The 20299-nt window shown below is 46.6% G+C and overlaps 1 protein-coding gene across 1 annotated transcript in view; it reads left to right on the top strand.

Moving 5' to 3' along the window:
• The window catches only part of MYH10 (myosin heavy chain 10), a 65615-nt gene that overhangs the window by 38593 nt on the left and 6723 nt on the right, over positions 1–20299 (top strand). The window contains exons 18-29 of the mRNA XM_060204403.1: positions 204–375; positions 1960–2172; positions 4682–4826; positions 6509–6715; positions 11374–11478; positions 13283–13435; positions 14034–14282; positions 14537–14749; positions 16019–16231; positions 16791–16952; positions 18476–18604; positions 19438–19526. Of these exons, the coding sequence (XP_060060386.1) occupies positions 204–375; positions 1960–2172; positions 4682–4826; positions 6509–6715; positions 11374–11478; positions 13283–13435; positions 14034–14282; positions 14537–14749; positions 16019–16231; positions 16791–16952; positions 18476–18604; positions 19438–19526 (2050 nt within the window). The remainder of the gene's footprint in view (positions 1–203; positions 376–1959; positions 2173–4681; positions 4827–6508; positions 6716–11373; positions 11479–13282; positions 13436–14033; positions 14283–14536; positions 14750–16018; positions 16232–16790; positions 16953–18475; positions 18605–19437; positions 19527–20299) is intronic.

Raw genomic sequence — 20299 nt, 5'->3', positions numbered from 1 at the left:
CTTTCTCTCTCTCCCTATCTCCCCCTACCCTCTCGATTTCTGTCTCCATCCAATAAACAAAGATAATAAAAAAAAAAAAAAGTTTTTAAAAAAGGAGAAAAGGTATTCACTGTACAGGCAACTGGAATCCATTTATATTTTGAGTTTCTTCACAAGGTGTGTTATTAAGTGTGCTGAACAGCCTCTTGTGTCTTGCCTGACAGAACGCTTAAAGAAAGAAGAGAAAACTCGTCAAGAACTAGAAAAGGCCAAAAGAAAGCTTGACGGTGAAACCACTGACCTGCAGGACCAGATCGCTGAGCTCCAGGCCCAGATTGACGAGCTGAAGATACAGCTGACCAAGAAGGAAGAGGAGCTGCAGGGTGCTTTAGCCAGGTTTGCAGATTCCACAGAGAGCTTTGTATTGACTGTCTTACTGTGGGGCTGATTTTCAACAGTGTCTTATGTCCTGAAGCAGAGAAATAGCTGAGAGGGATACCATAGTTTCCTTACTGTTGAGTATGGCCTGAGGAGGTGCAAAATCCGCATATACCTAGCTTGCCTCCTGTAGATAGACACAGTCTGACTGTTACTGGCGCTATAATGAAATAGAAATTCCCAGCAGAACGAACTGTTTACCACATCAACTCTTTTTTTTTTAAATTTTATTTATTTCCTTTTGTTGCCCTTGTTGTTTTATTGTTGTACTGATGTCGTTGATTTGGATAGGACAGAGAGAAATGGAGAGAGGAGGGGAAGACAGATGGGGAGAGAAAGATAGACACCTGCAGACCTGCTTCACCGCTTGTGAAGGGACTCCCCTGCAGGTGGGGAGCCGGGAGCTCAAACCAGGATCCTTACGCCAGTCCTTGTGCTTTGTGCCACGTGTGCTTAACCTGCTGCGCTACCACCCAACTCCCCACATCAACTCTTTCATGCCTGTGCACTGCCGATGATTTTCAGAACTTATTCAGAGCATGACTTGCTACTCCGTTCCAAACTATTTAATTTTAGAATGGAAAATCATATATTAAGTATAATCATCTGTGTTTCATTTCTTTGTAAAAAAATAACTATATGACTACTGGTCACATGACTTATAGTTTAATTTTTAATCTACTGCAGAAAAGAAAATCTTATATAAGCAAGTTTATTACTATTGGTCTCATTTTGGGAAAGATATTCTTTTTCACTTAAAGGACTATGAACTAGAATCTAGAATTAGAGTTCTTTTATTGTTGTTGTAGTGATTATTGTTGTTATTGATGTCATCATTGTTAGACAGGACAGACAGAAATGGAGAGAGAAGGGGAAGACAGAGGGGGAGAGAAAGCAAGACACCTGCAGGTGGGGAACCGGGGGGCTCAAACCAGGATCCTTACGCGGGTCCTTGCACTTCATGCCATGTGCACTTAACCCGCTGCACGACTCCCAAGAATTAGAGTTCTTTTTTTTTAACTTTATTTATGTTATTTGATAGAACAGGGAGAAATTGGGGGGGGGGGGATGCCTGCAGCACTGCTTCAACACTTATGAAGCTCTCTCCCTGCAGGGAGTACAAGGGGCTTGAACCTGGGTCCTTATGCATGGTAATACATGCTCTTAACCAGATGTGCCACCACCCGGCCCCCAACCTGTTTGTTTTCTACTGTGTTTTAAGAACTTTGGATATAGTGATCCACAGCAGGCTGGGAGTAGTGTTCTGATTACAATATTGTACTTCAGTGGGTTCTTAGATATTCTGATTATTTAAGTGAAGTTAATGGAGAGAGGGGGTAGGACTGGGTTCTGATTCCAGCTGCTCCACTGCAGCTTTGGGGCCTTGGGTTTATCCACACACTTTCCTGCCTGCCCTCGAGCCCTAGGCAGCTGCTTCAGTCCTGGGTTCTGTCTCCCTGTCAAGCTGTGTGGCTTGTGCCTGGGAAGCGGCCCACCAGTGATGTGACCCTGAGTGTTGGTCCTGCCCGGATGTTTTGACAGAGGTGACGATGAGACGCTCCACAAGAACAACGCGCTCAAAGTTGTGCGAGAGCTTCAGGCACAGATCGCTGAACTGCAGGAAGACTTTGAATCAGAGAAGGCTTCCCGCAACAAGGCAGAAAAGCAGAAAAGGGACTTGAGTGAAGAACTGGAAGCCCTGAAAACAGAACTGGAAGACACTCTGGACACTACTGCAGCTCAGCAGGAACTTCGGTGAGTAGCGGGAAGGCGGCGTGTCCCAGACGCCCTGAGCCGCCCTCAGAGCTAGCAGAAATGCTTAGGCAGTGCTCCCCTTCTCTGCGAGGGGGTATGTTTTTCTTTATGTCAAGAACTTGAATATCCTGGCCCTCCTCAATATGTGGGCAGATGGAATCATGACCAAATAGCAGGAGTTAGAAACAAGCCAACCGGGAGCCGGGCGGTAGCGCAGCGGGTTAAGCACAAGTGGCGCGAAGCGCAAGGACCGGCTCAATGATCCCGGTTTGAGCCCCTGGTTCCCTGCCTGCAGGGGAGTCACTTCACAGGCGGTGAAGCAGGTCTGCAGGTGTCTGTCTTTCTCTCCCCCTCTCTGTCTTCCCCTCCTCTCTCCATTTCTATTCTATCCGGCAACAACATCATCAATAACAACAACAGTAGCTACAACAATAGAACAACAAGGGCAACAAAAGGGAATAAAATAAATAAAAAAAAAAAAAGGAGCAAGCCAACCTGCAGGGGGATGGGCCGACAGACTGTGGTGCACTGGGTGAGACGTGGTAAGAGAGGCTAGTCAGGAGTGAACATCTAGGGAAAGAGAAGTAGAGACACACACTGACGACTGGGAGGTTCATACACAGACCAAGTAAGAAAGGGGCATGAGTGGCACAGCGGCAGGTGGACAGAGGGAAGCTACATAGGAATTCGAATCTGCTTGCACCACCGATTGGCGTGAACACTAGCAGGCAAACAGAAGAGAGGGGAGGCTCACATTCTCAAAGACAAGAGATGAGTGCAGCTTCCCAGACAAAGGTGTGCACACACTCAAACGTGACCCAACACCCAGATGCAGGCGTGAAGAAAGTAAAGAGCACAGGCAGCCCCAACCAGAGCAAGTTCGTGTGTCAGAAACTTAGCATGTCCTTCCAGAACTGTCACAGAAAACCTGTAGCAATGAGTCAGTGAGCTGACTGGGCAGAGGGGATAATCGTGAGTCCTGCTGGCATCCAGAGGAATCCTCATAGAACTTCATCGAGTGGGGTTCGCCTTACTTATTGCTAGGCATGTAAGGCCTGGCCCAGGAGTCCCATGTAGGAGAGAGGGGAAGGAGCCTAAATAAGAATGATAGAAGGATTCGTTTATGAAGGTGGGGTGGACGTGATCACAATTAGGGAATGACCTGGAGCACGCAGGAATGTGAAGCAGTGGTGCTCTTGTCTGGAGGGAAGGTGTGCTTGTCCTGGCCCCGAGACTTGAAGAGACAGTGTCACTGAGTCTGCGGAGAAGGTGCTCTGAGGAGCAGTACTGAGTGTGGAAGTCAGGAGTGAACTCTGTAGTAAGGAAACAGAGCTGGTGGGCCTGCAAAATATCACACCTAGATAATGTGATCTCTTTGTATGGCACCCACCGTGTGGTGTTGTTTTTTTTTTCCAGGGTTACTGCTGGGACTATCTTGCTATATTTTTCCTTTTGTTGCCCTTGTTTATAATTTTTGTTATTGTTGTTATTGCTCTTGGATAGGACAAAGAGAAATAGAGATGGGGAAGACAGAGGGGAAAGAGAGAAAGATAGACATCTGCAGACCTGCTTCACTGCTTATGAAGCGGTCCCCCTGCAGGTAGGGAGCCGGGGGCTCGAACCAGAATCCTTACACCAGTCCTGGCATTTTGCACCATGTGCGCTTAGCCCACTGCACTACCACCCGGCCCTCTGTTTCATTTTTTACTGAGCTTTATACTTTAAGATGGTCTTTGATTTGACAGATCTAGAGTGACTTGTTTGGGGGTAAAGTCTCTTCTTGAGCTAACTTTACTAGTCAGTGAAATAATGCTGGCTATTCAAATTACCCTGTATATGTTACAGCAAAATCATAAGACTGTGGGAGACCCACATAAAGATACTTAACATTTTATACCATAACCAATGGTTAGCTAAAATCCCAGTTTATCGTGGGACATTCAGAGTTTGCATAGTTTTATCCTTACCGTTTTCTTATATCAAACACTACACATCATCCTGAACCAGGAATTTGACTCTTTAATTGCTTCCTAACTTCCTGTCTTTGAAAAACTACACCCTCCTCTCAACTTTAGACCATTTTCTGAGTTTGGGGAAAAAATTAATCGTAGCTACTTCATACACATGGCAGCTTTAGTCTGGGTGCGTTGTCCTGATCTAGCTTTACCCACAAACCTCTTTGGAACTTACCCTTTTCCAGCTTTATTGAAAGTCACTGGTCTTAACATCCTGACAAATGCTCAACCTACAATAAAACCAGACTGCCGAGGTCAGTCTGAAGACCCTTAGAGATGTTACGCTGAGTCTCGATTGTAAATCAGATGTGGAGTGAAAGTTTGTGGTGGTTCTGGAAGGATCTTTGCTATCTTGTTTCTGTAGATATGCATATTAGAAAAATAACAGGTCAAATGAATAGGTTGGTGGTGTTTATGGCAAAAGCACGACAACTCTTAATAAATATTTTTAATTAGTTCACTGATTTGTTTTTAATCTAAAAATGGTTCTCTAGTACAAAGCGTGAACAAGAAGTGGCAGAACTAAAGAAGGCTCTTGAGGAAGAAACTAAGAACCATGAAGCCCAAATTCAGGACATGAGACAGAGACATGCAACGGCCCTGGAGGAGCTCTCCGAGCAGCTGGAGCAGGCCAAGCGGGTGAGCCAAGAGCCCGTGTCTTGAAGCCTGCATCCTGCCCCACCCCCAGGCAGTGTCGCTTAGCCCTCAGACAGACATGGCAGGAGACTTTGGTGGGTTAAAGGGAAACCAGTCGCTCTGAAAGTGGCCACATTGTCTAGCATATGCCTCGTTTTTTTTTTTGTTTTGTTTTGTTTTTCATATGCCTCGTTTAAAACAAGCCACTTGCCCTTGCTTTGTTCATCTGCCACAGTGTGTCACTAGGTTCTGCTGATAATTCCCTTCCAACTTTTTATGTGCATCTCTCCCTTTGTCCTTCCCTGTCTCTGATGTATCTCAAACCTCCAAACACACTGTTGCTGTTGATTTCATTGTTCCCTCCTGTATCTTAGATATCGGCTTCCCATGCTGCGAAAACATGATTCAATTACCCTGTGTCTCAGACTGTCCTTTGCAGATAGGGATGTCAATGGCAAGGTTTTGCTCCTATTTCCACGGTCGTCCTTCCTTCCATGCTACTTGCTCTTGCTCTGATGTGGCCTTTTGCTCTTCTCTGCTACCCATAAGTCATCTTTTAATTGATGCATTGTACATTTACACTAGTGTCAGTCATCTTGCTAAGTTTCCTCACTTGTTGCTTTTTTATACCTCTGTTAAAACCTTGTGTACGGGTGCTGGCACACCTGGTGGAGTGCACACATTACAGTGTGCACGGACCCAGGTTCAATTCCCTGGTCCCCACCTGCAGAGGAAAAGCTTCCCAAGAGGTGAACCGGTGCTGCTGGTCTCTGTGTGTGTGTGTGTGTGTGTGTGTGTGTGTGTGTGTGTGTGTGTGTGTGTGTACACATTCTATTTAAGGAGTCCAAGAGGTAGCAGGATAAGGCAGGCATTGGACTCTCGAGCATGAAGTCACAAGTTTGAACCCTAATAATGCATATACCAAAGTAATGCTGATTCATTTTTTTCTTTCTTCCTAGCTCTTTGATTAATAAGATCTTTTAAAAAATAATAAAAAGGCCCAATACCATTTTCATTAAAGGATGAGAAAATTGACACTTAACGCTACTATTTTTTTTTTTTTCATTTTTATTGGGGCAGTGCTAATAAATTAAGCCAAGCCCACGTAACTGGAAAGTAGAGAGGCAGGAAGAAGACAGGCAACCTGGCCAGAGAGCCAGCCCCTGTGACCCCCATACTACACTGCCTTGAAAACCTTGCAGAGAGATCCAGCCTGCTGTGACCTCCTCTGTGACAACAAAGTCCTTAATCATGATATAGTCTATTATTATAATCTATTATTATTCAAATGGCCCGTGAGTTAACTCTTGTCCCAGCAACAAGATTTTCAGCTCCTTGTTAGCAAATAACCAAACAAAACTTTTAAACTACCAAAAGATGCATAAATTAGTGATTGTTCTGTGAATAGGATGGCCTGTCTGATCCACACCCTGTACAGTAAAGGATAAAGTTCATGATGCACTGAGCCATGAATGTCTGTGCCTACTACCCTAAGTAAAGCCTGCGAGTGCGGACCTTCCATTGAAACCTTCACAAAGATCTTTGCGTGTTCTCATTCTTTGATTCACACCAGTTGCCAGTGGACTCACCTTGGGTCAGACACAGGTCTCGGATACAAAAAAGCGTCAGCATTCACAGGATGTCATAAAAATGCCACTCAGTTATTTTCCCCTTCTATCTTCTAGTTCAAAGCAAATCTGGAGAAGAACAAACAGGGCCTCGAGACAGATAACAAGGAGCTGGCATGTGAGGTGAAGGTGCTACAGCAGGTCAAGGCCGAGTCTGAGCACAAAAGGAAGAAACTTGACGCCCAGGTCCAAGAGCTCCATGCCAAGGTCTCTGAAGGAGACAGACTCAGGGTGGAACTGGCTGAGAAAGCAAATAAGCTACAGGTAAGTTTTCCTCCGGACAAAGCCCACAGCACCATGGCTACAGGAGGCCCACAGAACAACTTCAGTTTCCTCTTGAGTCCAGTAAATAAGACAGTGAAGACAATAGGTGAGAAAAATGTCTCAATAGTGCTGGAGATAGGAAAAACTGGAATTGTTATCTACTGCTGACTGAAATAAAAATCAGTGTTTGTAAGCCAGGGTGCTGGTCCCTGTTCAGGCGCCAAATGCTGGGCTAGCTTCCCAGGCAGGAGACAGACGACCAGGGACTCATGGCTGAGCTGGGAACGCAGTTCAGTCTTTATTGATGAGCAAGAATGCAGTTCTGCTTCTAGCATTTGCCCATCTTCCGTAGCCAGTCAACAGCGTCAGGTTGAGCCTGATGTCAAGTTTCGAGACCTCCTTTGAATCTGGAGAGGTAGCAGTCGTTGACTATGTGGGTCATAGTCTGTCTGGAGCCGCAGGGGCAGTTCGGGTCGTCTCTGGCTCCCCAGTGATGGAACATAGCGGCGCACCGGCCATGGCCTGTTCGATAGCGATTGAGGAGGGCCCAATCATAACGTGCTAGGTCAAAGCCGGGTTGACGCTTGCAGGGGTCTGTGATGAGGTGTTTGTTCTTGACCTCAGCTGACTGCCAGCTCTGTTTCCAAGAGTCGGGAACAGAGAAGTTCAGTGTAGGCGTAGGGGACCAGATTGTGTGACGAGATGTCAAGCGTTGGACAGGGTGGGTGAAAATATCCGAGTATATTGGCAGGTCCGGTCGAGCGTAGACGTGGGAAATGAACTTAGATGATGCCGCATCCTGATGAATATCTGGCAGGGCGATGTTGCTAAGAACTGGCAGTCATGGAACCGGGGTGGAACGGATGGTTCCAGAAATTATCCTCATGGAGGAATATAATTTGGAATCGACCAAGTGGACATGGGGGCTACGGAACCATACTGGGGCACAGTATTCTGCAGTGGAATAGCATAATGCCAGAGAGGATGATCGCAGTGTGGAAGCGCTCGCGCCCCATGAGGAGCTGGCCAGTCTTGCAATGATGTGATTCCTCGCGCCCACCTTTGCTGCAGTTTTTATGAGATGTTCGTGAAATGACAGAGTGCGATCGAGAGTAACGCCAAGATAGACTTGCTGGGCTTCATGCCGGATTCTCGTATCGTCAAGCTGCACATTAAGCTCACGCGAGGCCGAGCATGGTGTAGATGGAAAACAGATGATACCGTTTTTGCAGTGCTAGGGATTAGTCGCCATTTTTTACAGTAATCAGATATCAGAGACATGTCTGTCATCGGCGTAGATGAACTTCCTTGAAGAAGTTTCTGGGAGGTCATTGATGTAAATATTGAATAGCGTAGGAGCCAGAACAGAGCCCTGGGGGAGGCCACTTGAGACAAGTCTCCATCTGCTAGACTTGTCACCCAGATGCACCCGGAATCTTCTGTTTTGGAGAAGAAACAATATCGTGTTGGCTACCCATGGAAGCAGGCATCTTGAGATCTTGACTAGGAGACCACGGTGCCAGACCGTGTCATAGGCTGCTGTGAAATGAACAAAGACAGCACCCGTCTTTAAATTCTTCTGGAATCCATTTTCAATGTAATTTGAGAGGGCCAGGGCTTGTTCGCAGGTAGATCTTCCTGGGTGGAAACCAGCTTGGGCGGGTGATAGGAATTTCTCTGTAAGAGGAGAAATACGTGACAGAAGGAGCCTCTCAAGGAGTTTGTAACACATGGAGAGGAGAGAAATTGGTCTATAGCTGGCGGCCAGTGTTGGGTCTTTCTTTGGTTTCAAAACCGCTATTATCTTCGCACGACGCCAAACTTTGGGCATAGACTCAGATTCCAAGATGTGTTACAGGAATGAAGCGAGCCACTTCTTTGCCGCAGGACCCAGGTTAAGAATGAGTTCTGGGGTGATGTTATCATAGCCAGCAGCTGTTCCCGGTTTAACCCTCTTCAAAGCGTCTTCCAGTTCAGACAGTGTAAAGGGAGAGAGTTTTGGAGATGGACAAGATAACCGGAAGTGGGATGACCACTCATGGGAAATTTCTCTTTTCCAGACTGGGTCGATCTTAGCACGTCCAACTTGAGTTAGGTGACTGGCCACTGAGTTTGGAGATACGGGAGGATGGGAGACGGGAGGGGGTTGGCTACCGGCACCCAGACTGTGAAGAAGCTTCCAGGCCTTCCTACTTGAGTGGGTGAAGTTCAGACTTTCCGTGAGTTGTTGCCAGCGGGCTTGGCGTGCTGCATCCAAGAATGCAGTGCAATCTATCTAATCTCTCTTCACTAGAAAATCTTGTCCTTTATATATCTCCTGAGGCGGAAGTGTCAGGTCAGAAGAGGAAGTAGGTAGGATGGGAGTGAGGAGAAGGAAAAAGCGTGAACCAGTGGGGACTAAGCGGTAGAAAACAGGATGTGACTAGGAGAGGGGCAGAGTGGGAAAAGAGCGGGAACCAGCGGGGATGAAACCAGTGTGGTCTCAAACAAAACAGTGATTATGTAAATAGACCACAGCAATGCAAGCGAACCTAACGTGATGATCAAACAGAAGGGGTCTTAGAAGCAGAATTAGAAGCAGACCAACACCAGGGAAATAGCACAGTGGTTTCACCAACGACTGGCATGCCTGATGCTCATAAATCCCAAATCCTATTCCTCCCGGCAGCACCATAAACCAGTGCTCTGGTAAAAGTAGGTGGGTAGGTATAGATGGATGTCACAAGCCTTATAACTATTGATGGCAGGTCTGTCCAGCAAGAGAGCTCAGCTGGGGAGACACCTGCTTTGTCACTCCCGCAGCCCCAGTTCAAGCCTGGGGTCATTTCAATGCTGTGTTTCTCCCACTGTCTATCAGAAAAAGCCCAAAGGTGTGGCTCTGCCTACAACCAAAACTACATGTACAGAATGCCAACTCAGTCATTGTTACCTTGATTTAAAATATATGTCATTTCATTTAGCTGAGTTTATGTCTAGTAATTTATCCTACAGAAGTAACTGTTACGTACAGCTTTTAACTTTTTAAGGATGTTTAATGCAGGGTCTGTATAAAAGCATATAAGTAGAAATAACTTTTTACTGTCCAGTAGTGAACTTTATTTTTTTTAAGATTTTATTTATTAGTGAGAAAGATAGGAGGAAAGAACCAGATGTCACTCTGGTACATGTGCTTCCAGGGATTGAACTCAGAACCTCATTATTGAGAGTCTTAGTGCCTTAGCCATAGCGGCACCTCCCGGACCTCTCCAGTAATGAACTTTATTACAGATGTGTATTTACTGTTAGGAACATGTCTGTTCTATATTACCACTCTGGGGAAAAAACTGCAGAACTGTCTGATGTTAAGACACCTACGCCCACCACAAAGTTGGATGATGTGCTGAGAGGACCCCACCCCCCAGGACACAGCATGTAGTCCTGCTCATAGCCAGGATTTATTAGAGCAATTGGGAAAATCAATCAATGAGAGGGTGTCTGGGAGAGATTGAACCTGAGGAGACTGGGCATAGCTCCCAGCAGTCCTCTCCCACTGTCGTCACACAAGGCACCCTGAGCCCCTCCGGCATCTGCCAGCAGGTGGGAAGTGTGTTGAGCCAGGGAAGCTCCTAGAGACCCAGTACTCGGGGGTCTTGTCAGGGCTGCTCCTTAAGCACCTCTGCCTGACACCCCGAGGGGAAGCAGGTGTCTATGCAAGCTGCGCTGAATTTAGTCTAGACGCACTCAGCTGTTGTCACGTGAGAGTGGGAACTCTCCCTAAACATAAGTTCATAGGTGCCAACCAAGGGTCTCAGGCATAGCTGTGTACTGAAATTGTTGTATGTGCGTATGTGCACACACTTAGAAATCCAGAAAGGTGGGGCCGTGTGGTGACGCTCCTGGTGGAGTGCACATGTTACAATGTGCAAGGACTGGGTTCTAGCCTAGCTTTGTGAGTGGTGAAGCAGGGCTGCAGGTGTCTGTCTGTCTCAATCACCTCTTTCCCTTTTGATTTCTGGCTGTCTATCCAATAAATAAATATGTAAAAAAAAAATTTTTTTTTAAATCCAGAAAGGTCTCCCCAAGGAAGATGTAGGAAACATTGGTTGAGACACAAATGAGTGACATTCCCAGACACCTGTGCTGCACAAGGCAGATATTTCCTCTTCACTCTACCTCCTGTGGGGGTGTCGTTCACATAAAGTGTGAGGGACAGTAAGCTCACTGGGCAGGGCCCAGGTTCAAGCCCGAACACCACTTCTCTTATCCTATGGTTTTTCAGTGTTTCCATTTTATAAGTAAAAATTTTTTTAAAAGAAATAATTAATGAACAAATGAAATACAAAAAAGGAAGAAGACAACAAGGGTGAGCATTGGGGAAACAGCGGAGTAGCTATGCAGGGCCGGTGCCTCAGGCTCTGACTTTCCAGAATGAGTCTCCAGTACCACCATAAACCAAAGCTGAGCAAAATGTAAGGCATCCCCTCCCTGTGTGGGCCCAACAGTGTAACCCACCCGTCTTTAATAGCAGCAATGGATGAATCGTATCATGCCTGCCTGTTCAGGTACTGTTTAAAGATAAAAGACTGGTAGGGGAAGTCCAAGGAGTTTGGCAATTCCAGGTTCACCCCAGATTATCATTCTATTCTCAACTGAATTTAATTTCTTATTCCTCCCTACAGAATGAACTTGATAATGTCTCAACTCTTCTGGAGGAAGCAGAGAAGAAAGGCATCAAGTTTGCGAAGGACGCAGCTAGTCTCGAGTCTCAGCTGCAGGACACACAGGTAATTCCGGGAGAGTGCTTGGGCCTTTAATAATGACTGTCACTTCTGTAACCTACGAATTGATGAAACATGCTAGCCCCAGACTTAGCTTCTTAACACCTCTTAATGAGTTTCTGCCCTACTTGCAATGGAAAGCATCCTACATTGTAAGCCACTCATGATGGGCTGAAAATCAGTACCCAAGCTGCCTCTCCAAGGGGAACTGCTGGTGCCTGCCTGTCTGGGAGGCAGTTCTTGCTGGGTCTTGCTGGGCTATGGAACCCACTGGGTGGTGGTCTGTGTGCGTGTGGATCATTAGCCATTTTACTTAATGTTATGTACGGTTGCAATGTCGTTACACTAACTTAAACGGTCCATTTGTTTAAGAAAAAAAAGCAGTGGGCTGGAGTTGCAGTAAATCATTTCTTGGAGTTATTTTGAAGCTGAATAGAGGTTAGGATATTGACTTTTTGGTATTTAAAAATAATTTGCATTTTTTTCTTGGGCTTTACCATTTTTTTTATTTATTATTTTCCCTTTTGTTGCCCTTCCTTGTTTTTTATTGTTTTTGTTTTGAAATTTATTTATTATTGGATAGAGACAGAAATTGAGGGGAAGGGGAGATAGAGATGGAGAAAGACAAAGAGATACCTGCAGCCCAGCTTTACCACTTGTGAAGCTTTCCCCCTGCAGGTGGGGACCAGGGGCTTGCCTGGTTCTTGCACACTGTAGTGTGTGCGCTTAGCCAAGTGCGCCACCACCTGGCCCCTTGTTATTATTGTTGTTATCGTTGTTGGATAGGACAGAGTGTGAAATGGAGAGAGGAGGAGAGAAAGATAGACACCTGCAGACCTGCTTCACCACCTGTGAAGCGACTCCCCTGCTTTGGGGAGCTGGGGGCTCAAACCAGGATCCTTACTTATGCTGGTCCTTGTGCTTCACGCCACATGCACTTAAGCCACTGTGCTACCGCGAGTTCTGGGAAGGACTGAGAAGATGGCTCACAGGTCCTGACTGAACATAAAGCAATACTTTTTACAAAGAGCTTTTTATAAAGTCACTGTGTGTATTTCTAAATCACGTGACTCATCCCTGAGTAGTCTTCATACACTAAGGCTCTCCCTTGCATTATACGAATCTTTTCAAGATGACTATTATTTTCAGTTTCATTTAATTTTTTTAAACTTTTTTTAATATTTATTTTATTTATTCCCTTTTGTTGCCCTTGTTGTTTTATGGTTGTTGTTGTTGTTGATGTCATCATTATTGGATAGGACAGAGAGAAATGGAGAGGAGAGGGGGAGAGAAAGATGGACTCATGCAGACCTGCTTCACCACCTGTGAAGCGACTCCCCTGCAGGTGGGGAGCCGGGGGCTCGAACCGGGATCCTTAACACCAACCAGTCCATTAACGTTTTGCACCACGTGCGCTTAACCTGCTAAGCTACCGCCCGACTCCCCTTCATTTAATTTTTAATGAGACCAGAGCACTGCTCAGGGTTGGCATTAAAAGCTGCCAGGAATGGAACGCGCGACCTCTGGGCCTCAGCGTGATGCTGTGTGCTCTAGAAGGCCGAGTGATGCCTTTTATGACTGACTGACTGACTGACTGACTGACTGATTGGATAATGAGGGCGAGAAGGAACCAACACTGCCTGGCTCTGGCATGGTACCAAGGACTGAATCTGGGGTCTACGTAAGCAAGGTGAGCCTCTGACCGGCTAGCTGACCTATGTCCCCACCCCAGCTGGACATGAAACTTTTTTCTAATGGGTACTTTCGTTTCGATGGTTCATGTAACTTATTAACCTTTTCCTACAAACAGGAGCTTCTTCAGGAAGAGACACGGCAGAAGCTGAACCTCAGCAGTCGAATTCGGCAGCTGGAAGAGGAGAAGAACAGCCTTCAGGAGCAGCAGGAAGAGGAAGAGGAAGCCAGGAAGAACCTGGAAAAACAAGTGCTGGCCCTGCAGAACCAGGTGTGTGTCTCAGGAAGCTGTGGTGACCTAGTCGTATGTATTTAGCAGCTAACGTGCTTGCTGTCGTTGGAATGCGGGCGTATTTTTCAGTTCCACGTGGGGCATTTAATTAGGCTGTACTAAATTAAAGTGCTTTTTCTCTGACCCAGTAAAAAGCTGGTGCTCTACTCATGAAAATGTCAGAAGCATTTGACATAAAGACACAGAACTGTGTCATCTATTTAAGGTTTCAACTCAAGTCATTTGACAAGCTAAGAAATTTTGCTACAATCTCAATTCATTTGTTTTAAAAAAATCTCGTAATAGTGATTTCTAATGTTCCTTCAAAGAAAATAAATTTCTTCGTCCCCTCAAACGCAGAAACCAACTGCATTCTTTAACACTGGTTTTGTTTTTTTTTACCACACGGCACACTAGAAAGTAGCCAGGGTCTTGTGCTGGTGATGCCATTGATGCCAATGCAGACTGTGATCCCAACCTGATTAATCCATTGTTTCTCAGAGAGGTAGAAATACTAAACCATGGCTCCACCGTCCATGGAGCTCCACCAGCTACATATTTATTTTTGTCTTTTTCTTTTCCTTTACATACAACCTAGTTGGCTGATACCAAGAAGAAAGTGGATGATGACTTGGGAACAATTGAAAGTCTGGAAGAAGCCAAAAAGAAGCTCCTGAAAGATGTGGAGGCGTTGAGCCAGCGCCTGGAGGAAAAGGCGTTGGCCTACGACAAGTTGGAGAAGACCAAGAACCGCCTGCAGCAGGAGCTGGATGACTTGATGGTTGACCTGGACCATCAGCGCCAGATTGTCTCCAACTTGGAGAAGAAGCAAAAGAAGTTTGATCAGGTGGGTTCCCGACTCCCCGCCCCCCGGACTCCAGAGCCAGTGTCCCTGGCACTGCTCTCAGTTTTGTCATTTGGTTTCAAAATCACCTTATTTGAAAGTAACACCTGTTTATATCAAAGTTGGAGAGAAGCAGCAGTAAGAAAGCGCCTATGCTATCAAATGAGTATTGTTTACAATAGGCCAGACACGTGAGTGAGCAGGTTTTCTTGCTTTTTCAATGGTTTCTAATGCTTACTGATGTCATTCCACATTAGCTGCTAGCAGAGGAGAAGAACATCTCTGCTCGCCATGCAGAAGAGCGAGACCGTGCAGAAGCAGAGGCCCGAGAGAAAGAAACCAAAGCCCTGTCGTTGGCACGGGCCCTGGAGGAAGCCCTGGAGGCCAAGGAAGAGTTCGAGAGGCAGAACAAGCAGCTGCGGGCAGACATGGAAGACCTGATGAGCTCAAAGGATGACGTGGGGAAGAACGTGAGTGTCCCTGCGTGCCGTGCTGGGGCCTGCAAAAGGGGAGCGAGCAGGTGACTGACTCCTGGTGAGTCTCTGAAGGGCACAGGAAGGAGCCTGCCAATAGCACAGTCTAGAAGTGAACTTCTCGGCCTCTGTGCAAACAGGGGATTAAAGTCTTCAGACTGAGCTGTCCAGTTTTCTGCAGTCTGTTCTTGGAGCAGGACTGGTAGATGGGAGGCTTTAATATTGTTGTTCTCATGGTGCTCCCAGCCTTAGTCTGCACCCTGGAAGGAACTCAAACAAAGGACCTCACTGTTCCTCCTTAGATTGAGGGCAGTGAAGCCGCCTCCAGCGCAGAGCACAGGAGCGAGGTGGTCAATCTAGCTCTCTGATCTGTGTCCTCCCAGTAAGGGCTCATTGTTCCCTTTGAGGGCTTGAGATGCTTGGTGACTGGTTAACTATTTGGTCATTTCTCCCCCCTGCATGCATCTTCCCTGTGCCATCTCTATCTCGTCACATGTGGGGTCTGGAGGACACTGGCGCGTGTCCCAGCAAGGTGCAGGACTTGGTTCTTCCATCAGCTTCTGTTCTGACCAGGGAAGCTGCTTATCTCCTCTCAGCCTCTGTCATCTCACATGGACATTAAACTCGTCCTGTTTTATGAAACTACTGCAGATGTGCTTTGAAAAACCTAAAGTCCTCCCTTCTTCACCCTTACATGGTAAAGTCTCATTTTTGTGGGGTGGGGGCTCTCTGACCATACGATTAGAGCAGGAAGTTGTGCTCCTTGCTCAGTCTCCTACTGTAGTAGGGGGAACTCAGGGTCAGCCCCATGGACAAGAAGCCACTTGAGTCAAACTGACCATGGTTACACAGTGAAACACAGAGAGAACGCTAGTTAATTTCGGCTCCTCGGTCCATGTTAATTTCACAAATATTTCTTGTGTGCCTATGAAGAACCAGACACAGCTAAGAGAAGTATGTCCTCCTGTCAATAAGTCATCTGCTCATCCGCACATTCTCTAAACACTTCATTCTTTTCATTGTTCTTGGCCTTAAAAATGTCTCTGCTTTGAGGCTGTCAGAGAATCGTTTTCTGGTAAGAGAACACGTATGTATAAAAAGCTAAGTACCATCAGTGAAGTGGCATATCGGGAATGAAGAATCCGGCAGCCGTAGAGGGGAAAGAAAGGCGTGTCAGGAGGCTGGCAGAGGGGGCCAGAGCGGTCAGTATGCTTTTTTGTGCCTCTGATAAAAGTCGGCTCTTTCCTGATGCTTGCGGTGATCTAGGTCCATGAACTTGAAAAATCTAAACGGGCCCTAGAGCAGCAGGTGGAAGAAATGAGGACCCAGCTGGAGGAGCTGGAAGACGAGCTTCAGGCTACTGAAGATGCCAAGCTCCGTCTAGAGGTCAACATGCAGGCCATGAAAGCCCAGTTTGAGAGAGACTTGCAGACCAGAGATGAGCAGAATGAAGAGAAGAAGCGGCTGCTGATTAAACAGGTAGGTCAAACAAGTGTGGCCTCTAGAGTGAGAACTTGCCTGTTTCCAGAGCCCATTTCGGGACAGTATCCTATTCACTCACTTTAGAACACAGTAGCTGGAGCAAAACTGATTTGGATTGTTGACTTTTTAATCCCCAGCACCACATGAAACAGCAGCAAAGACTAAATAAGTAGAACTCCATGGATAATAATTCTCTGTCTCTCAAATAAAATAAAAATCAGGTTGAGGAAAGTGACTCAGTGGTAGGGTACATGTCACCCATGTGTGAGACCCTGGTTTCAGTCCCTGGTGCCACACCAGAAAAAGCACAAAGAAAGGCTCTTTTTTTTTTTGACACATTCCAGGGAGCTCATCAAGTCTTAGGTCTTTCTTACTATTTATATCCCACCAAGTTATTAGTCATTTATTGCTGGATTAACAAGTTATCTCAAACTTAGTGATTACAACTCTTAATAGCTCACAGTGACCATCTGACAGCAGAGGTCACGTCCCCACAGTCGCCAGCGCCCGCCAGTCCTCCGGGACGATTCAGACATAACCGAACACTTTCTGTCAGGTGCGGGAACTCGAGGCGGAGCTGGAGGATGAACGGAAACAGCGAGCTCTTGCTGTTGCTTCAAAGAAGAAGATGGAAATAGACCTGAAGGACCTTGAAGCCCAGATTGAGGCTGCCAACAAGGCCCGGGATGAAGTGATCAAGCAGCTCCGAAAACTGCAGGTATGTGGAGCCGGCCCTCGTCCTGGATGGCGGTGTCTGACCGAGATAAAGTACATGGCCCCGCGGGGGGGGGGGGGGGGGCACACGCAGGTGCAGTCTCTCCTGCCGCGTCGGTGCTGGCCCATCCCCATCTCCAGGAGCACAGCAGAGCTGTCTCCCTGAGTGGCGGGCGGGCAGGGGTAGCAGGCATAAAGGCGGCATGTGGGCACCTCCAGTGTCTGCAGGACACGCTTAGCCGTTACCAGGTTCTGGGCAGAGATGGGGTAGAGACACCTGGTAGAACACCCACCCGGGGGAATGTGCTTTGCGGGTTGACACCACATCTGGCGAATTTATTCTAAGATAATATAAAACTGAGAGTATATGTGTTTATAGTAACAACGAAAAACTAAGCCTAAGTGGACTGCTTGCCATTGCAGTGACGGGTATGTGTGCTGTCCCAGCAGGGCTTAAATACAGTCGTGTAGATGTGGATGCTGAGAAAAAAGCCTAAGTGACTTGTTATTTTTTAAAGCTAAATACAAAGGTACTTAACTAAGTAAAGGCTATTTAACTTAAAAATCTATTTCTTTTTCCCCCCCTTAATAGGACAGGAATTGAGGGATGGGGGTAAAGGGGGAGGGGGACACCTGCAGCTCTGCTTCACTGCTTGTGAAGGTCCCCTGCAACGGGGCTGGGGGGGTTAAATTTGCATCCCTGAGCATGAACAGGTGAACCCAACCAGGTACACCACCACCTGGCCCTGTTTTTATGTTTAGTAGCTTTATTAAGATAGCATATGATTCACCTATTTGAAGTCTTCTCAGGACTGGAGAAATGGTTCAGCAGGTAGGGTGCCACCCTGCCTTGCCATGCACCCATCCAGATTTGAGTCTGAGAATCAGACAGAAGCTATGGCAGAGGGGCACCTTGGTTTTATAGTGTTGGGTTTATGGCCATCACTAATTTTAAGAGTCCAGCGCTTTACCCACTGCACCACCTCCCTGCCACTTCCTGTGATTTCTATACAAGATCATACCATCTGCAAATCAAGCTTCCTCCTTCCTAACTGGCCTTTTAATTCTTGGCTTTGGCCTAATTGCCTCGACTGGAATCTCCACTGCTAGATCAGACATGCTTGTTTTGTTGCTGATCTTGGGGGACAGTCTGCCCTCAAGTGTGACATCTGCTGGTTTTTATTACCAACTGGAGTTCCTTCCATTGATAGAAAAGGGCGCTCAGTTTTGTCAGATGCTTCTGTGTTTACTGACATGGTCATATGAATCCATTCTCAAGTCTCACACAATCCTTCCAGCCTCAGATAAATCCCATTTGGTCATGGCACGTGATCGCTTTTATATGCTGCTGGACTCACTTGCTACTACTGTTGTGAGGATTCTTGCCTCTATATTCACCAGGGATATTGAACTGATAGCTTTTTCACTTCTGCATCCTTTTCTATTTACAATGAATGTCTATTACTTCTCTAATATGAAAAAATATGTTGAAAGCTATTGCAGAGTGACCATCTCATTCGATCTTAGGCTCAGATGAAAGATCACCAGCGTGAATTAGAGGAAGCTCGCGCATCCCGGGATGAGATTTTTGCTCAGTCCAAGGAGAGTGAAAAGAAACTGAAGAGTCTAGAAGCAGAAATCCTTCAATTGCAGGAGGTTTGTTTACTTATTCACACATTTGTTCAACAAACATTTGCTCATGAACTTTCTCCAAGATGTGAAAAATATATTTTGGTATCTTTGCAGCCGAGTGTAATCTCACTACCATTTTTAATGTTAGTTACCGGGACATCAGATTAATTCAGTGCCCCAAAATGGCCACACTTTCACAATGCATATATGCTTTCCTCTGTACGTGGCTAAAGGCAGTGCACTGGTTTGGTAGTCTGGCAAGCCACTTTGAAGGCACCATGTATAAGAAAACGACATCTGGTGTCAGTAAGGACCATGGCCAGCTAACTCTAACTTTAGTGACACCTAGACCACCTCATTCTATGGACACTTACTTAAAAAGACATTTTAAGTATCTGTTCATAAGACATACAGGGTGAAAATGTGTTGTTGAATTCCTAAAGCATCCCAAAATGAAATTAACCTCTTAGGAGCTCTCAGAGAGGGACTGGCGTCACAGCCATGGGATTGTTCATGCAGCACACGCCCGGGTAAATACCCGGCTTGAGTGAGTACACGCAGCACGGTAGAGTGGCGTCAAACAACTGGCTAAGAATTGATGAGTGTAGCAGGCCTCTTATTTGGAAGTGACGGGCAGACTTTCACATAGTCTAGGGCTTCCCTCTGGAGGTTTCTGTGTAAGGATATTGACGCTCCCATCACATTGCACCCACACAGTCTCTCCATCGAACTTGCCAACTTAAACTTCCATTTAATTTCAACTTGAGGCCCCTGTAGAGCCCCAGGAGCACAGTGGCTGCAGCCCACAAGGACTAGCAGTTAACCGAGAGCTCCAACCAGAGTCTAAATTTATTTAGGAATTTGCTTCATCTGAGCGAGCCCGCAGACACGCTGAGCAAGAACGAGATGAGCTGGCCGATGAGATCACCAACAGCGCCTCTGGCAAGTGAGTCTCCTGGCAGCAGGTATAAAGGGGGTGGGCATCTGAAAGGCAGTGGAAGCCCCACTGGCCGCCGCAGGGACCTCTGCCAAATTCCCCTCTGGCATGCCTGCGGCACTGAGAAGGCTGTGATTGTCATCTGGCCTCTAGGGGTTAGTAGTTGGCTTACTCCTATATTCAGTGTGAAAGATGCACTTGACTGAACCTACAGACAGTCTGAGTCACAGGCTGGCTGCTCGGCCAGGTAAATCACAGCTCCTGCCAGTCACTCGTGTTAAGTGTGAGGGAAAAGCATTTCACATAGCCGTGGTCTCCAGAGACTACACCAGCCTTGCAACGCAAGTCTTGACTTCCAGAAGCATCAGGTTTGGCAGGTAGGTTCATGAGACTGACCTTTTTAGGATCATTGTTTTATTGAGTTGTTCTGTCACTTTAGTCACTGTCTTATGGATCCATCATGGTTGTTTTCTAATATACTGCAAGAAGGTGTTAAAGCTTTCTCTCCACACACTGGAAAACTAATTTATTGTTGATGTTGAGAATGTCAGGTGTCGAGGCCCTTTTACAGCTTTGAAAGCTGACTCTGGCCACTGTGTGTGGAGAAAGGATGTAGCGGCAGCAGGGAGTTCGGCCAGAAGGCCTCCACGGATGACAAGCGACAGGACAGGAGCTGGACTGGTGGTGTGGGGATTCAGCAGTGGCATATCTGGACGTGGAATCAGTGGGACTTGTTCACGTATTGGAGGGTGCGGGGGGATCTGAGTGCTGCTCAGTTGCTA

The sequence above is a fragment of the Erinaceus europaeus genome, chromosome 12, assembly GCF_950295315.1.
Source record: "Erinaceus europaeus chromosome 12, mEriEur2.1, whole genome shotgun sequence".
In the NCBI taxonomy this organism is placed as follows: domain Eukaryota; kingdom Metazoa; phylum Chordata; class Mammalia; order Eulipotyphla; family Erinaceidae; genus Erinaceus; species Erinaceus europaeus.
Note: the sequence above shows the minus strand (reverse complement) of the source record. Positions and strands in the feature narration are given on the sequence as shown.